The 20,039-nt window shown below is 40.0% G+C and overlaps 1 protein-coding gene and 1 pseudogene across 1 annotated transcript; both read right to left on the bottom strand.

Annotated features, from left to right (window-relative positions):
* Positions 1–620: 620 nt before the first annotated feature.
* LOC149225551 (flavonoid 3',5'-hydroxylase 2-like) lies at positions 621–3,479 on the bottom strand. Its single transcript, XM_089375113.1, has 3 exons — positions 3,118–3,479; positions 2,360–2,911; positions 621–1,300 (listed from the first exon to the last, which is right to left on the bottom strand). The coding sequence occupies exons 1-3, from the start codon at positions 3,472–3,474 to the stop codon at positions 683–685; spliced, it is 1,527 nt and encodes a 508-aa protein (XP_089231239.1). The 5' UTR covers positions 3,475–3,479; the 3' UTR covers positions 621–682.
* Positions 3,480–5,880: 2,401 nt separating this feature from the next.
* Positions 5,881–6,591, bottom strand: LOC149225550 (protein CANDIDATE G PROTEIN-COUPLED RECEPTOR 7 pseudogene; annotated as a pseudogene).
* Between the last annotated feature and the right edge of the window lie 13,448 nt (positions 6,592–20,039).

Raw genomic sequence — 20,039 nt, 5'->3', positions numbered from 1 at the left:
GTCAAAGTGAAAGTATATCTAAGTTACATTAAAAGCAAGTTTTGGAGTTTCCAAAACAAGTATGTTTAGAAAAATCACTTTTCAAAAATGATATATATATATATATATATATATATATATATATATTATTTTTGCAAGAAAAAAAATAAAACTCATAAATAACAATTTAGAAAGAAAAACAAATCTATATTAATTTTTATAGATATTAATTTAGAAAGAAAAACAAATCTATATCTCACAATTTTCTGAAGCGCTGATTTAATTTAGAAAGAGTATACACTGTTTTTGATAAAGTCATTTAGAGTTTGTTATCATATTAATAAATAGTGTGTGGCTGTGGCATCCAGGGGTAGAGTGAAAAAAAATTAACAGTTCGTAAATGTGGTGGGAGCATATTTAGAGTAGGGACAGAGGTGAAAATATTAAGAATGAACATGCAAAAAACCCATATTGACGGATTTTGAAACTAAATGCAAATTCTGTCTATAGATATAGACATATATTGAAGGACCAGCAATAAATAACCTAACCTCAGAGGGTGATGTATGCTGTTAAATATGCGTTAAACCTATATACCATAGGATGTGCATAAATTTTGCATATTGGACGACCTAAAGAACGCCGTAATTTTTATTTTTATCCCTCACAACTTTTTGATGGTGTTGACATCACAGCTACCTAATTAGTAGAGATGGAGAGGAAGGCGAGGAGTGGCCTTGGCGACCAGGGGCACGGCCTTCTGGAGGGCCAGGCCGAATGCTTCGTCCATATTGAGCCCCTCCTGGTTTGGAGGCACATCCCAGTTGAAGGCATGGATTAAGGACCCCAGATTGTACTCCACCATCGTAATCCCCATGCGAGTGCCTGCACAGATGCGCCTGCCTGCCCCGAACGGGATGAGCTCGAAGTCATTGCCACGAGGATCGATCTTGGAACCCACAAACCTCTCAGGATTGAACTCCTCCGGCTTCTCCCACACCTCCGGATCTCTCCCGATTCCCCAGATGTTCACCATTAGCCGAGTGTTCTTGGGAATGTAGTACCCGTCAACCTCGCACGCTTCGGTGGAGACGCGCGGGAGGCTGAGCGGTGTGGACGGGTGCTTCCGAAATCCCTCTTTGCAGACGGCCACAAAGTAGGGCAGGTTCGCAAGGTCCGACTCCTTCAGTCTCCTCTCACGCCCGATCACCGCGTCCATCTCCTGATGCACGCGCTTCAGTAACTTGGGGTTGTTGATTACTTCCGCCAATGTCCATTCAATCACGCTGCTGGACGTGTCGGTTCCTGCTGTGAATAAATTCTGCAAAACAAAGAATGCATGGATTAATGTAAATAGTGCAATGAATGGATATACAAACATCCATGGTCCATGAATCATATTCGTTATTTCGAAAAGTTTCATTAAATTTTAATGATGTAATTAACCTAAAAGTATTATTTCACGATTAATGTAACGTATATAATAAATAAATTATATATAAATTTTATAAAGTATCATAAATTATTAAAAATAGATTATTAATTATATAAAAATTTAATTTAAGTTATCAAAGTCACTGGGTCGTACTCAGCTTAAGCGACACAGCATTTAACATTTAACTTGTCAAAGTCATTTGGGGATTGCATCAGTGTTGGGTCACACCGGCTCTAGGCTAATTGGAATTTTTTTGTTTGTCAAGTTGCCTATGTTCATCGAAACCGTGACATGAGAAACCACGACCCAGGGGTATCTAAGCCATCAAAATGAGTGGGGATTGCACCCGCATAGGCCACACCAGCGTCTAAAGAGTCAAAATCACCCAGGAATCACACCCTTTTTGGGCCACACCAACCCTACGCTGATTAGATTTTAACATGTATCCTCCCTTAGCATAAGCACAACCACAGGCCTTGTGAGATTTGATTGAGAGTCCCCTTACCGATGAAGCCCATCCTCAACCAGTGGTGCTAGTAAAACTTAGCAACTTTGGAGTATTAAAAATATAAATTAAATTCTATAAATTACCACAATCCACTCAGATGATAAACCCTTGAACAAGAAAGAATGAAATCTTTTCCTGATGATGAACCACACTAGTTGGTTAGAAACGCGTCACAAATGTTTTCTACATGTGATTTACGCCGAAAGCCTTCTTAAAAATGAAATCTTTATCCTCCATCACCGCTCAAGATGTAGAGAGATCGGTGACTTCTCTCTCTTATATGAGTAGCGGTTTAGAGACCGATGACTTCTCTATCTTATATGATTAGCTGTTTATGGATATCATTAGATGTGTATCTATCTTCAAAAGAATATATTTATATGTATATAGATAGCGTTATTATATATTTAAAATTCATTCAATATTCAAAACATTACCAGCAGTAGAGCTTTGATATGAACATCGGAGAGCCTCCCGCCTTGGCCATCGCAGTTGTCTCTCTGAGACATCACAATGTCTAGGAAATCGGGCTTAGACGCTCGTTGCTTGGCCGTGGACTGGTGTTCCTCTATCATCCTCTGTATGAGTGCGTCCCATTTCTTGTGGAGCTTCTTCATACCCCGCTGGATGCCCTGCAAGTCCATCCACGCCACCGATGGAATGAAGTCTCCGATATTGAAGTATCCAGCGCAGGTCATGAGTTCCACCACCATGTCCTTGAACTCGTTGGCCTCGTCCCCTTCCGTCTCGAACACCCGCTTGCTCAGAATGATCTGCCCGATCATGTTGGCGGCGCAGATGTTCAGGAGGTCCGGCACGGTTACCGTCTCGCCGCGCTGCGAGTGTTTGAGAATGTTGCGGAGCATGAAGCCCATCTCCGCGTCTCTTACCGGCTGCCAATCCTCCAACGCCTTTCCTCCCAACATGTGCATGTTGCACACCTTGCGCTCCATCTTCCACCGTCCTCCATACGCTGCCCACACCATGTCCTGAAAGGGAAAATAAAAATTAAGAAAGAAAGAAAATGATTTAAGAGGCGCACATTTCGAAAAAGTTTTACAATCTAATCCATCAAAGTCAGCTGCTGAAAGAAAATTTAACTGAAATGACATTTTGAAGCATGCACAAGCAAGAATTTCAACGGAAACGGGAAGAATTCAATGAAAAAAACGTACAACCAGTGTACAGTAAGCACCTGAGAATCGTAGGCGATGTACGTGGCTCCTGCATTTCCCGGGCGGTTGGAGAAGTTTATATCCAAAGTCTTCAGAAACGCCTTAGCCGCAGCGGGCGTGGAGGCCACCACCATGTCGGACGTTCCCAGTTTGAGATAGACAACGGGGCCGTATTTCTTATACATGTTGTAGAGAGTAACGTGAGGCATCGCTCCCAGCAATGGCAGACTTCCCACCACTGGCCATCCCGATGGCCCCGGCGGGAGGCGCCTCTTCTTCAGCTTCAAGCTCGATCTCAAAACATAACGAAATCCAAGGTACAAAGCAAGCCAAGAGAGAACCCATAACATAATTTCGTTTGAATTCAAGGAATCCATGTCGAATTACTGCCTGAGTGCCTGTGATGTTCCATTACAGTCTCCTACTTATACAGAATTTCCATGCTCCCATTATTTGGGTTGACGACCTTCACGTGCCCATTAGGTGCAACTGACATTCATCCACCTCCCAAATTGCCGAACGGTCGTTGGATTAAGGTTGCGTCCAACTGTAATTTCTTTTCTTTTCACGCCATTTTCCAACCCGTCCAATATATGATCTGACAAGATAAAATCAGGAATTTGGAGATCACAATTGATTTTTTAGGTTTACAATTCAACGAAGTGACGTATTGGCAATTGACAGATCATTGGATATTAGATTCATAGATTAGATATTAAGACAATCACAATGTGATTGTAATATACTATGATCTTGAGAACAAACCACCCGCCTTCATTTTAGGTGGCAGTATTTATAGAAAAAAGCATCTTTGCGCACAACTTTGGTAAATAGGGATTTTGGAAATTTTATCGATAAGAGTGTATAATAAAATTATGTTTGATTGAAGTTTTTGAGAGTTAATTATATTGTTAAAGATTATAGTGTGTAATATGTGTGATTAGTTAGGAAATTTTTATCACAATATTATTGTGAAAATCTTTATTAATATGATTCAATAGAGAAGGCTAATCACACATATTATTGCTATTCCGAAAATCTTTAACAAAATCATACTTATTAAATTTCCAAAATATTTTTACATTTATTATCAAATTAAATCAAATATAAAATTAAATTATTATAAATCAAATACAAAATCTTAGCACATAGCAATATATTTTATTATTGTGCATCATTTATACAACCAGAAGTCTCAAGATAGGAATTCTATCTTAGACGTACAGTAGTGTGGTTGAGAGATTCTCTCAACTACACACTAAACTAGGAGAAACTAAATTCCTATTATGTAAGAACAAACTCATCAAATGGAGAATTACAACCACAGAAAAATAGGAATTAATTATTTCTAACTCCCCCCCTTAATGGCTACTTGTCATGATAGTCAAATCCACCACCATCAGGCGAATTGCATGTACAGAACCTCCAAAACACATTCTACCTCCCTCAGACAGATCCACAACTTCTCCGATCTGCCTCCTCTCGCAAATCGTCAAACGAATATGAGGATTCCCGCGGATCCCCTTCTACTCAGAAAATTAAAAAATCATCTGAGTCTGAGCCAGATGTTCTGCAGTCCACCTGCTCAATTGAGCACAAAGCTCTTGTGTACACGTGGCCACAAAGGCACCTCAAGTCACAGAGGTGATTCTGCCACAAAGGCAAGCTGGTCACAAAAGAACTTCAGCCACAAAGACTATAGATGGTTTCTGGCTCACCACCAACCCTCACTTTACAGTGACAAAAGATGGTTTCAGGCTGACCATAAACCATTACAAAATGGTTTTAAGATCACCACGAACTTTCAGATGCCTTTAAAAAATCTTACATTGGATTCCACATTTTGGACTTTCTGGGTACATACAATGACTATTACAACAACTAGACTTGCTTATAACATGCTAGGGAGTCTATTCCACAAACCAAACTAACTCAAACAAACATCTATTTTGTTGTCCACCATAAACATTGTTGCTGCTTCTTTATCCCATCTTTTCATAGTTCACATCTTGGGCATCTTTGTCAAATAAATTCTTGGAACTTCGTGCTTAATCTATCATTCGTTAGAGTCGCGAATTCTAACAAAACAACTTTACCTACATTGAGTTAGCTAAGCTCAATAAGGCTCAATAATATTTAAACATGATTCCAAGAAAATACAACATAAACTATTCAAATTTAATTTCTCTATCTGTGCCCAAATATGATTATTTTCCAATCAGCAACCATTTTTCACCAACGATACCTATGAGAGGTCTCCTGATAAAGAAACAAATTGACAACTTTTCACCTGGACTCAATGCAGTGCATTCAAACACTGATGATCCAGACATAGGCACACAGCCATACAAAGAGAACACAATTTTCCCTTCAAGAACCGTAATCCAGGACTCCACGGTCCAATCCTCCATCGCATTTCAATATCCAATTCTCCTGGCATCACAACATAATGCCACTTCCCCTACTCACAGTATCAAGGCTATTCACTGTTTTCAAGCATACTGCCTCATGCTTGCTAACAATCTGCAACACGATCTCGATCATCTCCAATCTCTGATGTAGCTCTAATTGATGTCGTTTTCACTATCATGTGTTCAACATTCCCAGCAAATCTGCTTAGTGTTGGAATGACCAGTTCCAACACACACTCAAAATTGTGACAATAGTTGGTCATACTACTGTCACTTAAATTATGAGATTTAATCAATATATTGCAAAGTTAAAAAAACATCATCTGATACCTAATCCACAAACCTAAGGGATCCAGTAGATCCCCTTCTGTCTTACAACTCAAATTCGTCTTCTAGCTTCAACGTCTGGGACGCAGCCTCCTCTTCATCATCATCGATAACAAAATAAGGATTGTGCCCAATCGGACGGAACTTGTAACCAGTGAACACGTAGAACGCAAGGGTTGCCAATTCTCCAGCCATTACACTAGTCCAGGCATACTTATAAGCAGTTATGGTGATCAAAGCATAAACTACAACACGAGTGAAGTAAATATAGCATACCACCACAATATAATATTGCTTGAACAGAGTCAACTTCATCAGATTCACCGCTGCTTTGCCATCAGTATGCGCAGCTTGCCGCAGATTCTTTATAGACCAGACAAAGGGGAACAAGACAGCACACCAACAGATCACGTAAACTAATAGAAACATCTGCTTCCAGGCAAGCCTATCCTTAGCACACGGCCCGGTCTCATCAGTCACCACAGTTGCAATGTTGGCTAAAACATTCAAGGGAATGACAACCATGAGAACTTTCTTCTCCTTGCCTTGCAAATAGGGTTTCAAGAAGGACCAGCCAGTGCCAATTAAAACAATCAGTGTAAAAAGCATAATTCCCTTCAAAAAACTGAAAATATAAAACAGAACATCCCATCCATGGGTTGTTCCGGTCCTCTTAATGAAAGACTTGTCCTCTGCCTCGCAGATGAGATTAAAGGCTTTCAAGCATACGAGTGTGGCCATAAATACATGGATCTGGTAGGCCGTCAGGGGGTTTCTAACAACCACGTAGATCCACACCCTATCTAGCACAATATATATCAAAAACAGTGTAAAATAGAGCTTCGGCAGAAGGGTTTCATCGGCTGAAAGATAATCCCTGGTGCTATCACCGAATCCCTCGAGATTATACATAACAGTCTTTACATCCATTGAAGCACAACATCGGGGATACAATTGACAAAGACCAGAGTATACTGATTTGCCTCGAAACCTTGGAAGGTTTTGTTATAGGAAGTCAAATTACCCAAATCCTTGAATGTAATGAGGCGTACGATGAGCTTACTCTCGAGTACACAGTGGATTTCGCGGTGCTCCAGATTTCAGGGATGAATTGCCACAACCACTGCTCTTCCTCAGCTCCAACCTTCAAAAACAGGTCCGATGCTCAACATTTTACTAGTAAATCAGATCTCGTCCTCAATGCACAGGTCAAGCAAACTCGGATCTGACGATAATAAACCCACCACATGCGTCCTCGCACCAAAAACAGAGCCTCCACGATTCAGATGTCAAATGCACGCTGATCTGCCCTCATCCATGCTGTGGGCCGATCCACACTTACCTCTCTACACTCGATGATGCCTTCACAGATCTAAGGCTTGAATAAATTCGACCAATAACAGTCGAAACTTGGCTTCCACCGATTCCTCCGACGAATCTGACAGCTCTGCTCTTCACTTGCACTGATCCGACGAATCTCAAAAAAGATCCAACAAATCCAATACACGCACTAAACTTCAGGCCTGCAAATACCAGCAAAGCCCCTTTGCAGGAGTTCAATGAAAAAACAAACAATATATATCAGTGCTTCTCCCAAACTCACACAGCCGGCAGCAGTGATATCAACATGACCAATGAGGTAGATCTACCGAGATCGGCTTCTCCCACGAAACTTGCAGTGAATTCTGTCCATGGGGTCACCACGATCTTCATAAGCCCACAAGCTGAGCCGAGTCCAGCTCGCTCAACACAGTCGCAGGTCTGGTTAAACAACAAAATAGATCTGCAAACATGTTTATTCATAGTCGCAGCTCGCTTCGACAGATTAGGAGGCCTTGTCCACCATTAATCGAACACATACCTCAGAAGCAGATTCACACTAGATTCTCATCTATGGCAGATGACGAAGAGCTCAATCAAGACACGAAACACCAGATCGCAGTAAAATGAGGTTGGAGATGCCGATTGATTCGCTCTCACCCACGGCCTGCACCTTTCGATAGGACTTAACACTGACCTGCACTCTACAACAACAGATCGATCAAGGATAGCTCCACCCATAGTTGGTTTACTAGCAATATTGGAGAAACCTTCATAGGCTTCCTGATCCAGTCGGCTTCCATTCTTCACGTTTGGTTCATAGCGCATCACAAAGCAAACTGTAGCTCTTTCTACATACGGCAGGTCAATCCATAATTGACTAGAGTAGTGAATCACCATCACCAGCATGCAGTGTTTTACAGCATGCTCCAAAGTGCTCGATGGACAAACAAACATTCACAAAAAAATAAATTATTCTACTTATTTCCCTCAGCCCAGGACAGGCCTAGCCCACGAGGGGCCAAGCCGTCACGGACTCTGATACCAAGATAAAATAGCACACAGCAATATATTCTATTATTGTGCATCAAGGAAATTACACACATATTTATACAAGCAGAAGTCTCAAGATAGGAATTCTATCTTAGACGTACAGTAGTGTGGTTGAGAGCTTCTCTCAACCACACAGTAAACTAGGAGAAACTAAATTCCTATTATGTAGAAACAAACTCCTCAAATGGAGAATTACAACCATAGACAAATAGGAATTAATTATTTCTAACTGTTTCGTTTGTTCTATATCTAACAATTTAATTAATTATCATTATACTTTTTCGTAGTATTCTTCTTTGTCCTGAAGAATTCATTTTGTCCTAACATTTTATAAAAAATAATACTTCTCTTCCTTGACTTTAGGATTTTTTTTTTTAAATGTTCTTTATAGATTAGTTAGCTATCGTTTTCATGTGCGACAACTTATCAAACCTACAGTTGCACTGATTTCATGATACCTTTATCTCCCTGATTGAATTAATTTGCTTTTATGTAAAAGTTCTTTATTCGCATGCTGCTTAAATATCGTTTTCGTATGAGACAGCTCATTTAAAATACATTTTCTTTGCTTCCACCAACCATTTTATTGAATAAACATTGATTTTTCTAACCCCTTTCTGCTCTTTATCCAATCACAATGATTAAATTTATTTACTTATTCATGAGGATTTCCACACATAAGTGAATCTTATTCATTTCGTTGTTGTCAAATTGTATTTACATATTTTATATTTTTTTTCAAAGTCACATTTCTGTATATACATATTCAATATGTATTCATGTATGTGGATCTAATAGATCTATCCAAAAATAGGAAAAAGGTATCAGAAAAGTTCTTACAAGAATAGATACCTAGAAAAGTTGTTACAAGAATAAAGACCTAAAATTACTATGTAATTTATTTAAAAAAAATAGAATCAAATATAAAAGTGGTGATACAAAAACAAAAATATATAAAAGCTAATTTAGTTGGTCAACTACTTTAAAGATTTACACCAAAAAGATTAAACATATGGTGAAAAGTTGTTACAAGAATAAAGTGGTGATAAAAAACAAAAATATATAAAGGTTAATTTAGTTTGTTAACGACTTCAAAAATTTACACCAAAAAGACTAAACATATGGTGTTTCTGGACCTTGCCTATAATAATAGGCATGGAATTTATCATTTTGAGACTCCCAAATCATCTAGATTCCATGACTCAATCTAAAACCCTTTTTAAAGGGAGTGTGTGCCTAGGTGTTGGGGAGAATTATAATGGTTAAAATTATTTATCTTTATAGGATTTTTCCAAATTGTCTTGTATCTATTATATGATCATAATTGTTAAAATTATTTACTTGTATAGGTTTTTGTCACGAATTTTGTTATAACAAAAAATGGTTGAGATTTCCAAAAAAATTGTTTCTTTTTAGATAAAACGGGATTTGGAAAAAGTATCTGGGTGACATGTTACAAAATGAAATCGAGGAAATGTGGATAAATTTAACCAATCACAATTGTTTGAAGTTAAATTTAACTTTCATTGCTACTTTTTTTAAACAGTAGGAAAATTTATCATAATGGAATTTTCAAATCAGCACCGAGACAACCATCACTGGTTTTTATCCACAAATGTAGGCTGACTCGTTTTTGTTCTTCAAGGAGAACCACACCATCTGAAATTACCCGCTAGTGGGGTCCCTAAGGTCACAGACTTTCACTTCTACTAGATGCCTCTAGGTCTTGGGCCATTAACTTCTTTCCTTACATGTGAGGTAGACAAGCTCTTGGCAAACTATAATATCCCCAACCAATTGAATGTTGGAAGATGTCACCTTTACTAGCCCTTTGTTCCCTTATGCAACAGAGGGTGTTTTGGAAGAAGGGGACCCTATTAATAATAAAAAAGGGGAAAATTAGGGGATTTTAATAAATAATTAGGTAGGACATAGTATTTTCCCAAGGTATTGTTGATGGTATTTTTTGATGATATTCTTCAATGGTATTATGGTCAATTCTAGAAAATTGTAAAAGGCCCAATAAAAAGCTATAGAGGAAGAAGGAAGGAGGAAGGGAAGGCATGGAATTTGGATTTTCTCTCTTGGAATTTCATTTGGAAGCCCAGGTGAGTTTTCCGCAAATGAAGGTTTCGGGTGAGATCCTCATACTAGCTTCGGCAGAATTCAGTCTCACCCTAGTTGGAAACCCAACTTCAGTGGTACCAGATTTCACCCTAGATCGTTTAGTTCCTTTAATTTATTTGTGAAGGGATTATTGTTAGATCAGTCTCTCAGGGTTAGTTTGGGCACAATCATTTCCTATTAAAGGTTGAAGAGACCATCGTACTACAAAGGTCGCAAATCATGTGATTAGTCATATGGACTGGCTTGTTGTAGGACTAAGTTGGTGTTCTTTACAAGTATGGTGTAGATCTATTGTGTTCCTATATGAGCGAAGAAGTCGATCATGCTACCTTTACATACATCCTGCACTAAAAAAAGGTGAAATCGTGAGGTTTGGGGAATCGTTGAATAATATTTACGACTAAGAATGTAACAATGCCCCTTACTCAAACCCATGACCAGGAGGTGGTCACTCTCTATACCCGACCCTCAATATTGTTATGACGATGGGGTATAGCATTTTCGACTTTCGTGGAACTCCTCTAAACCAAAAACTATCAGCACCATTGCATTTGTCTCGTCAAAACGAATCCAGTGACATATAACTTCACCCCAATCTATGCAACATATCGATAGAATTAGCCTTGCAAGTGGTCTCCACTCCCCCTCAGCACATCAGCAAGTTGCCACGTGGTAGTGTACTATTGGTTGTATTGATCAGTGGGCCCACCACCAAGTTGAGTCAACCTCCACTCGAAGTGAAAAACTTCCAAAGTTGACCCAACCCTTGACTCCCAACCTCCCGACCTATGACCTAGTCGGGGTTGGCTTCCTAAACGGACCACTTCCCCCGACTACTATCCAACCTCTTACCTGTGAACTAGTTGAGTCTTAGCTCCCTACCTACTGTGACTTGGGCGATTTTCACTGAATTCCATGGCATTCTAGCAGCTTCCAAAGGTCAGATTTTGAAGCAACTTCGTGGGGATTTCTTGGGGTTCTTAAGGGAAATGGATGCACCACTTATCCCTGAAACTAAGGGAACTTACAAGACCCTATAAGACCTCAGGAAAATATCAAAAGGGTTTTTCTCCAAAAACCCAAATAACTGATGAAGCTGTCAACCAAGGATTTTGGCTCCCTTAACTAACCCAATAAGCCCAAAGACCAAAGACCTTGCATCTTTCATAACTCTCCATCATTCCATAAAGTAATACACAACAGGAAATTGTCATTGAACTTCTTAGTCATTCTTGTACTAGTGCCATTTTGACACTACAAGGATAAGTCCTCCTTCCTGCTGTTTGACTTCATTATACAATTATCACTTAAGGGATTGCATTTCATTCATATCAATTGACAAAGGACTATAAAATCCCATCACATATAACCATATGACAATCACATACATAAGTTGCCTATAACAAGCATGTAACCAACTTAGAATCATAACATTCAACCATGATATCATACAAGGCTACACAGAAGAAGTTATCTTTAATTAATGCAATTGATGGGTGTCTGAGTTCGGGACTTCAACTCTCCACCCTACCGTAGACAGTTGTAGCTAAGCTACTTGCAGTTGTAACACTCGATCCAGATCGCAAGGGACTAAGGTGGTCTTTCTCAAGGGAATAATCAACATTCATGAGTTGAAACAGGCACTCCTAAGGTCCTCCTACCTCCACCCACCATCTACTTGGAAGTAAGTTGCATTTAGGAAATAAAAATGCTTGTTGCCTCCACCCTTCACCTAAAAAATAATGATCAATAATAAACAGGGAATCCAAAGATCTTTTGCCTCCACCCTTCAACTAATCAATAACAATCGACCAAGTTCATGGATTACTTAGACTTACAACCTCTACTCTCTCTAGCCATCTAGAAACACACCCACATACTCCAAGGAGTCCATAGGTCTCACCTCCACCCCGACAGTAAGCAAAAAAGTGGTTCCACCCAATTAAGGGAATCCAAAACCCACTACCACATAGTGGTTCCACCCAATTAAAGGAATCCATAACCCATTTCCACACAGTGGTTCCACCTAATTAAGGGTATCCAGAACCCACTGTTAAATGACAAGAAATGGACACCTCCAAAGTTTCCTTTACCAAGAATCCAAGGGCTAAACCTATACTCCAGGTTTTCAAGGGAATCTAGAGAACACCATATCCACCCTCCAACCCCCTGAGCTATCTAGAGATTTACCCTCACATGAAGGAGAAATCCTCTAGTGCTCTTATTTCTTCACCGAAGGATGATGGCACCTTGAGAGTACAAGAAGAAGTCAAACTCCTCCCAACACTTGAACTTGTTTTTGTTTACCAGGAATAACAACACTCTAATTTTCTACTGTTTCTTTGAATCAATATCCCTTTGCTCTTTCCTCGTTGCACACACATCAAACCTTGTGTTGCCCCTTTTTTTGTTGCTCTCCCTTGTTTCCTCCTCACTAAGAAAAAATAAGGTTTTTTTTCCTTCTCCTCTCCGTTTAGTCTCTCTTATTTTTTTCCATGTCTTGTGTCATGGTTTCCTTGTTGTGTTTTCCCAAGCCAACATGGGGTTTTTCCTTTTCCTGCAGTTCATAGATTTACAACAATCCTCTCTGCAACATACCATTTTAGATCATTTAAAGCTCAACAACCAAACTTCAATGGCTGTCAAAACTGTCAAGTTGTCCTCCTTCATCAAGTAAGATGAATTTCCAAAGCAATTAACCTCCCTCAATGTAACATCCCTAGTGAAAATTCCATGCAATAAAAGTTAATAAAGGCAAAAATAATAACCACTGTTGATGGGACACTTATTTCAAGCTAAATGTTGGGCAAAACATCCTAGAGGGTGTTCATTCGGTTGTTTGTGGCAAAGGAAATTGGCAAAGGCAATGGATAAGGCTTTGGAAAGGAAAAATGACATTTTTGGCACATTTATTTATGAAAATAATGGAAATTAGGAGAAAAGTGAGGTGAAAGGTCACAAGTTTCATGTGAGGAGGAAATTGAAGGAAAATAATGGAAAATGAAGAAAATAGAGGCCTCATTCATAAAAAGGCTTGTAAGGATTAGTTGGTAACATTTTGTCAGTTGAGTTTTGGATCTCTCTCATTATTCTCTCTCTCTCTCACTTGGACACTTAGAGTTTTGTTGGAGCATTTTGGCAATGGAGCAAGAAAGGCAAAGAAGGCAAGAGGAAGCTAAGACCAAGCAGGGACAGGCAGGATCAAGCAACTCCAACATGATTCATTATAGGTATTGATTTGCATGTGTATTTTCCTTGCTAGATTTGGCATGCATGGTATTGCATGTGGTTCTTTTTTTGTTGTGGCATGGGTTTTTCTGGGTGTGACAATGTTTTTATCCTAGCCTTTCCATTTTCGAATAGCCGTGGTGTGATGGGGTTCTCATGTTTTGGTTGAGCTGGATTACCGAATGGATTTGAAGCTGAGTGGGGTGGATCTTCAAATGATAGAGCACATGGCCTAGTTGACTTTGAACCGTACTATGGATTACGGTAAATCCACTGGCTTAGTGACCCTTGAGCTAGACTGTGGGTTGCGGTAAAGCTAGGATTGTGTTGCCTCGGTGGGCCTAGGAATCCTTTCTGGTGAACGACAAGATATATGGTAAAGCCAAGAGGTGGTTTTCTCTCCGTTGGGCCTAGTAATCTCGGTTTTGAGATATGCGGTAAATTTTGGAGAGTGGGTCTTAGTTTAGGGCCTAGTGATCTGGGATTGGATTGTGGTAAAGGCTGAGAGACTAAGAGACAGGAAAATTCCTCACGGTGTAGGTGGATAAATCTGATGGCATCCATGCTTGTTTGGCCTAGTGACTAGGTGGAGATCACGGTAAAGCCACTTATGATGTGTTCATTGTATTGGCCTAGTGATCCAAGATGGATTACGGTAAAGCCCGGTTTCTATTGATGAGGGTGAAGTGGTTTAGCCTCGGTATGCCCTGGTTGGTTATTTTGGTTTGAGACCCACATTCATTCTTGGAATATGGCACAGGGGTGAAGAGATATTTGGCTCAGCCATTCTATGGTCGAGTGGAACGTGGAAGTCCCATCCTGGGTTTGGTTTTTGCATCATTAATGAAAGGTTATTTCTACTTGTATTTCTATGAGCATTTTGATGAATTATATGTGGTTTAGATGGTTGTACTTTCATGAGTGTTTATGTTCTTGTTATGCTAGTTATATGTGTATTTTATGATAGCATCTATGTATGGCTGTCAGCATGTTTTTACTTATAAATGAATGGATAATGTATATATGGCCTAATATATGATAATGCAACAAATGAAATGAGGAAACAACAATTCAGAGTGATTCTCAGATAAGTATGAGATCCATACACCTAATTATGTTGTTTACACTTGTAGGTTACATATTGATGATATGTTTGATGAAATGCCTAGCATGGCTAGTAGGGGTCTGATTAAGGTAATTTTCAACTTATTTCTTTTGCATCATTGTTTCCCTATCCTTTTATTGTTCCTGAATTATCATTCCATTTTGAGCAGTGACCCAAGCTCTGGGCCTGAAAATTGGCTCAAATTCTGGGGTCGTTGGCATAACACTGACAAATTTAGTCTCTGGTCGCTCACAGGTAAGCCTGTGAGAGAAACTTTGGGTTTTTGGACGCTCTCTTTCCTATAGCATGAGAGCGAGTAAGGCTTAAAATGTCCAAAACATCAGTTGGACCTAGGGACAGAATGTGCGAGTGGCTAACATGTCTCCTGAGGGCTCTATTTCTAATGTGGATAGGTTGGTTGATGTGTTCCATCGATTCCACTTCCTTAAGGTCACAAAAGAGGTCGAATCCAATCATAGTAGCCTCTTATCACATGTTTACCTGGTTGGCATGGTTACTTGGGTACATGTGGGAGGAGGGTGTTACACTCAGTCCCTTTTGGAATACATGTCCTTTACTCAACCATTTTGAACTTGAATTTTACTTACAATCATGTAGTTACATCATAAAATCTAGTTATCAGCAAGTTGGGATGTTACAAACCCCTCCCCCTTGAGGGTGTTGGAAATACTAAAAGGGGGGTGAAAAAATATTTCTTTTCAATTGTTATATTTTACCAGTTAGATCACTTATAATTAGAACACAAAATGAACAATGATAGAATCATAATTTTATTAATCAATGACAAGGACTTCAATCCTCTTTACAATAAATACAATATAGTAATGTGTAGGGCTCCAACCTTAGATGAAGACACCAATCTTCAATCTCCCAAGCTCCAACTTGTATTTTTCCAAGCTTCGAATTGGACTTTCCAAGGCTCCAACCTTATCAACTTTGAGGCACCAACCTCTAGGGCTCCAACCCTATCTTTGGTATAGGCTCCAACTAGGTATATTTAGGACTCCTATCCTCTAGGGCTCCAACCCTCTCTTGGTATCGGCTCCAACTTGATATATTGAGGAATCCTATCGTATAGGGCTCCAACCCTCTCTTGGTATCGGCTCCAACTTGATATATTGAGGAATCCTATCGTCTATGGCTCCAACCCTCTCTTCTAGTATAGGCTCCAACCTGATATATGAGGCTCCAACCTCCTACCTCAATCCGTCAATATAATTTTAGTAATAGTTCACAACTCCCAATGTCTTCTTCAACGAGCCTTGTCAATCTTCAGCAATGTTTCCTCCAAATTACTTCATCAATGACTACCTTGTATTTACATGAAGGAGTCTCCAAAAATATTCATGTTACCCAAACAGGATCTGCAAAGTTACCTCATGATGATTTCAACAATACATCATGGTCTCCAATGATGTCTTCAATATCTACTAAATATTTTCAACAAGATATCTTCAATAGGCTGCGCTAAGCCTCAATGTCTTTGTTTTGAGCCTCTGTTCACAATGTCGAGGTGAATACTTCAGAGGTTTGCGATATGCTTACTTCATAATACTTTAATGATGGTGTCATCTTGAGTTACCTTCAAATGATGACAAATGTAATCTTACTTCATTGGTCTGAGGTCATACAGATCCGAGAATTAATCTTTTCACAAATCCATAACAGTGACATAAAACTGAACCGAGCTACTAAATGAACCTCCACAGGATTGTTCTTCAGGTCACGGTTTGAACTTCTTCTATAGATGAATTCATCACTGGTCCGAGACTTCCAAATATTAATTCAAGTTTAACCCAATCAAAAATTTATTTTCCTTCTCAGCCTTAAAGTCTCCTTTCTTTTATTCTTTCAAGTTCATGAGTTGTGAACTGTATCTTCCTCTCTGTGATAGATGACCAAGATCGATACTAGATAATGAAGTATTTGACTTGTATTTATATGAGTTTTGCCAATAAATGAAAAGACACATTTATTAGAGGAGGGGCTGACTTGTGCATTAGGTGGCACTTTGACAATATATTCAATAGCTATCAGATGGGTCTTTTGATAATAGTGGACCAAATATGACATAGTTTCATTGAACGGAAACCATATTTGTTGAGATTGCAACAAGATGATGGAGCTTAGTGAAAAGAGTCGCCTTCACTAAGTGGGCCCGCAGGCTATTTTTGGCGCAAGTCTATTTTTAGACTATGTCTATTTTTAGACATATGGATCATGTCTATGTTTATGGATGATTGATCAAGTTGGGAAAAATAGATGGACTTATATTTTTGATGAAAGTGTGAGTGATCACAGTGTGAGTGATCAAAGTCTATTTTTAGACTGGCTGTCAAAAATAGAAAAGTCAAATATTATTATCTCACAATAATATTTGGACTATAAACTTAATCTTATTCTCTTGGAGCACTTCAGTTTGAGCTACGGAAGTGGCACATGCAGCTGTCAGAAGGAAATTCGTTTTTCTTATGAGTCAGTTGAGTTGTTGCATGCATGACTTCAGTTAGAACTCAAGTGAGTTGAGTTTAGTGGACTGGAGGTACAATTGATGGAGTTGTGTTCAGTTTAACTTAGTTAAACTGGTTGTAGTTAGTCTAACTGCAGATAGACTAATGATGAGTTGTTAAACTAATTATTAACTCATAATACAACTAAAGAATACATCAGTTAACTCAGTTGCATGTCAGTGCATGTTTAGTTCAATAGGGACAGGTGGTAGAGAATCAGATTGCTATCAGTTGTGACTATAGTTGTGCACCAGATCTTGCACAATCAAGGGATTGAGTATGCCAATGAGTTTGCTCACGTATTTGGCCCGCATTTTAGCCTTTTCTCACGTCCAAAAAAGAGTGAGTGACTATTTTGCAGGTGAAAATCGAGTTTGGGAAGCAATTCTCATCAGTTCTTGAGCAGGTATTGAGCAGTGGAGGCAGGCAAGCAGTGGAAGAGATTTGGAGATCAGATCTGAGCTGTATTGTGTGTAACAGAGGTGGAGATACTTGTGAGAAGTATTATGCTGTGTAATGTTACATGACTCAATCATTAATATACAGATAGTGTGGGGTTTGATGCTTTCCCCGTGATACATACTGTGTTAATGTGTGAATGCTCTTGATGTTTTATTGTTATTGATGCTGCTATATTCTTGATCAACGTAGAGGAGCTTATGTATTGTGTATGTTTTCCGCATTAGTACATGATCAGGATAATCTCCATTGAATATGTGTTAAATTATTCAAAATTTCTACATGGTATCAGAGCTAGATGATTTGTAGAAAAAGTTTCTACATGGTATCGGAGCAGCTTGATTTGTAGAAGAGATTTTTACAGGATATCAAGCGAGGGTTGATCGGAAGCAGTTGAGTTGGTTGCTGGTGGAATTCGAATTTGCAGCAGTGTTTTCTTGGTGACAACGCAGCAATGTCTTTCAATGGATTGCAAATGTTATTCCAAAGCAAGAGCGACCTGGCGCTCAAGGATAAACTCAGTAACAATAAAGGTGAGAATGGATCTTCATCAAATGTATCTGATGAAGAGAATTGCGCTTTGGCTGCCAAAGCAAAGAAGGGGAAGAACAAGAAAGCTTCTCATTCCGGTGCGAAAGGCAAGAAGCAGGACATGTCCAAGGTGAAATGTTTTCACTGTCACCAGCATGGACACTATGCCACAAATTGTCCGCAGAAGAAGAAGAACAAGCAAGCTGCTGGATCTGCAGGGGGAGAGGCCTTAGCTTCTCAGTTTGAGCTTGATTTTTCATTGATCGCATGCTTAGTTTCAAGTGTGATGGGATCAGTGTGGTTCTTGGACAGTGGTGCATCTTTTCACATGACGGGAGATAGAGATTTGTTCTCTGATCTGGAGGACAAAGATCTTGGAGTGCACATCGAGATGGGCGATGATGGTAGATACAGTGCGACCGGTATCGGTACCATTTCCTTTGAGAGGGAGTCTGGTAAACCCTTTGTATTGAAGGAAGTCATGCATGTTCCAGGATTGAAGAAGAATCTCATCTCAGTGGCGATGTTAGAAGACAAGGGGTATGATGTTGTTTTCAGCGAGGGAAAGGCCTTCCTGCGCAGCAAGACAACTGGTGAGACCCGGAAGATAGGGGTTCGAGTGAGGAACCTTTATCAGTTGCATGTAGATGGATGCGCAGCAATGGCAGGCAAGGCAGAAGGATTGGTGAGCCGGGATGATGGCGAGTTGTGGCACAGGAGATTGGGTCACCTTCACCATGGAGCCTTGAAGATACTGCAGCAGATCACTACAGGGCTTCCTAAAGGCACACTTGCGCAGTCAGATCAATGCAAGGGGTGTACTTTGGGGAAGTTTGTGAAAGCCACCTTTCACGAGAAGGATAGTCGCGCCACGACGATCCTTGAGAGAATTCACACAGACGTGTGTGGACCTTTCTCAGTTGCTTCGACAGCAAAACACAGGTATTATGTGATTTTTGTTGATGATTTCTCTCGTAAGTGCTGGATCTTCTTCATGCAGAAGAAGAGCGAGACATATTCAAAGTTCTGTGAATTCAAAGCACTGGTCGAGAAGGAGTCGGGGAAGAAGGTGAAGGCTCTTAGGAGCGATAATGGTGGTGAATACATCTCGGACGAGTTCAAGGATTTCTGCAAGGCAGAAGGGATTCGTAGAGAGCTCATAGCTCCCCATAACCCACAGCAGAACGGGGTAGCTGAGCGGAAGAACAGAACGATTGTGGGTGCTGCACGGGCAATGTTGCATGATCAGGGCCTACCCCTTCACTTGTGGGCAGAAGCATGCAATACAGCAGTTTATGTGCAGAACCGTTGTCCTCATAGGATACTTGGCATGAGTACACCCGAGGAGGCTTATTCTGGTAAGAAGTCTGATCTTTCTCATTTGAGGATTTTTGGTGCTAACGTTTACATGCATGTGACGAAGGATGCCAGAAAGAAGTTGGAGCCGACTGCAGAGGTTGGGATATTTGTGGGGTACACTGATACGCCCCACAACTATCGTGTGTATTTGCCAGACAGTGGTAAAACTGTTGTGCGACGGGATATAAAATTTCAGGAGGAGAAAGCCATGAAGTGTTCGCTTGAGAGGGAGCTACACTTGCATGCAGATGAGGAGCTATTAGTTCCTAAGGATGAGCTTCAGGACGTGGATCAACCACAGGACGAGGTTCATGGAGTGGAAGAGACCACTCATGCAGCGCCAACCATCAGAGGGCGAAAGCGCTTGACAGAAGCTGAGCGACTGGCTCAAGATGCAGAGAAAGTTGTAGGACCACCTACAGCCCAACGCAGGCAGAGACAGTCACCTGATCGGTACACTGGATACATGGCTCTTATGAGCAAGTGTGTTG

This window comes from Pinus tabuliformis, chromosome J (assembly GCF_031772625.1).
Source record: "Pinus tabuliformis cultivar Carrire ecotype Pingquan chromosome J, CPIR1, whole genome shotgun sequence".
NCBI classification, from domain to species: Eukaryota; Viridiplantae; Streptophyta; class Pinopsida; order Pinales; family Pinaceae; genus Pinus; species Pinus tabuliformis.
This window is presented reverse-complemented; position numbering and strand designations above follow the sequence as displayed.

Bases quoted from the DNA above. Each gene is read 5' to 3' on its own strand.
- LOC149225551 (XM_089375113.1), bottom strand. From the start codon at position 3,474: ATGGATTCCTTGAATTCAAACGAAATTATGTTATGGGTTCTCTCTTGG. The intron at 2,912-3,117 runs GTGCTTACTGTA...TTTCCCTTTCAG, and splicing joins ACATCGCCTACGATTCTCAG to GACATGGTGTGGGCAGCGTA. The intron at 1,301-2,359 runs GTAATGTTTTGA...TTTGTTTTGCAG, and splicing joins ATATCAAAGCTCTACTGCTG to AATTTATTCACAGCAGGAAC.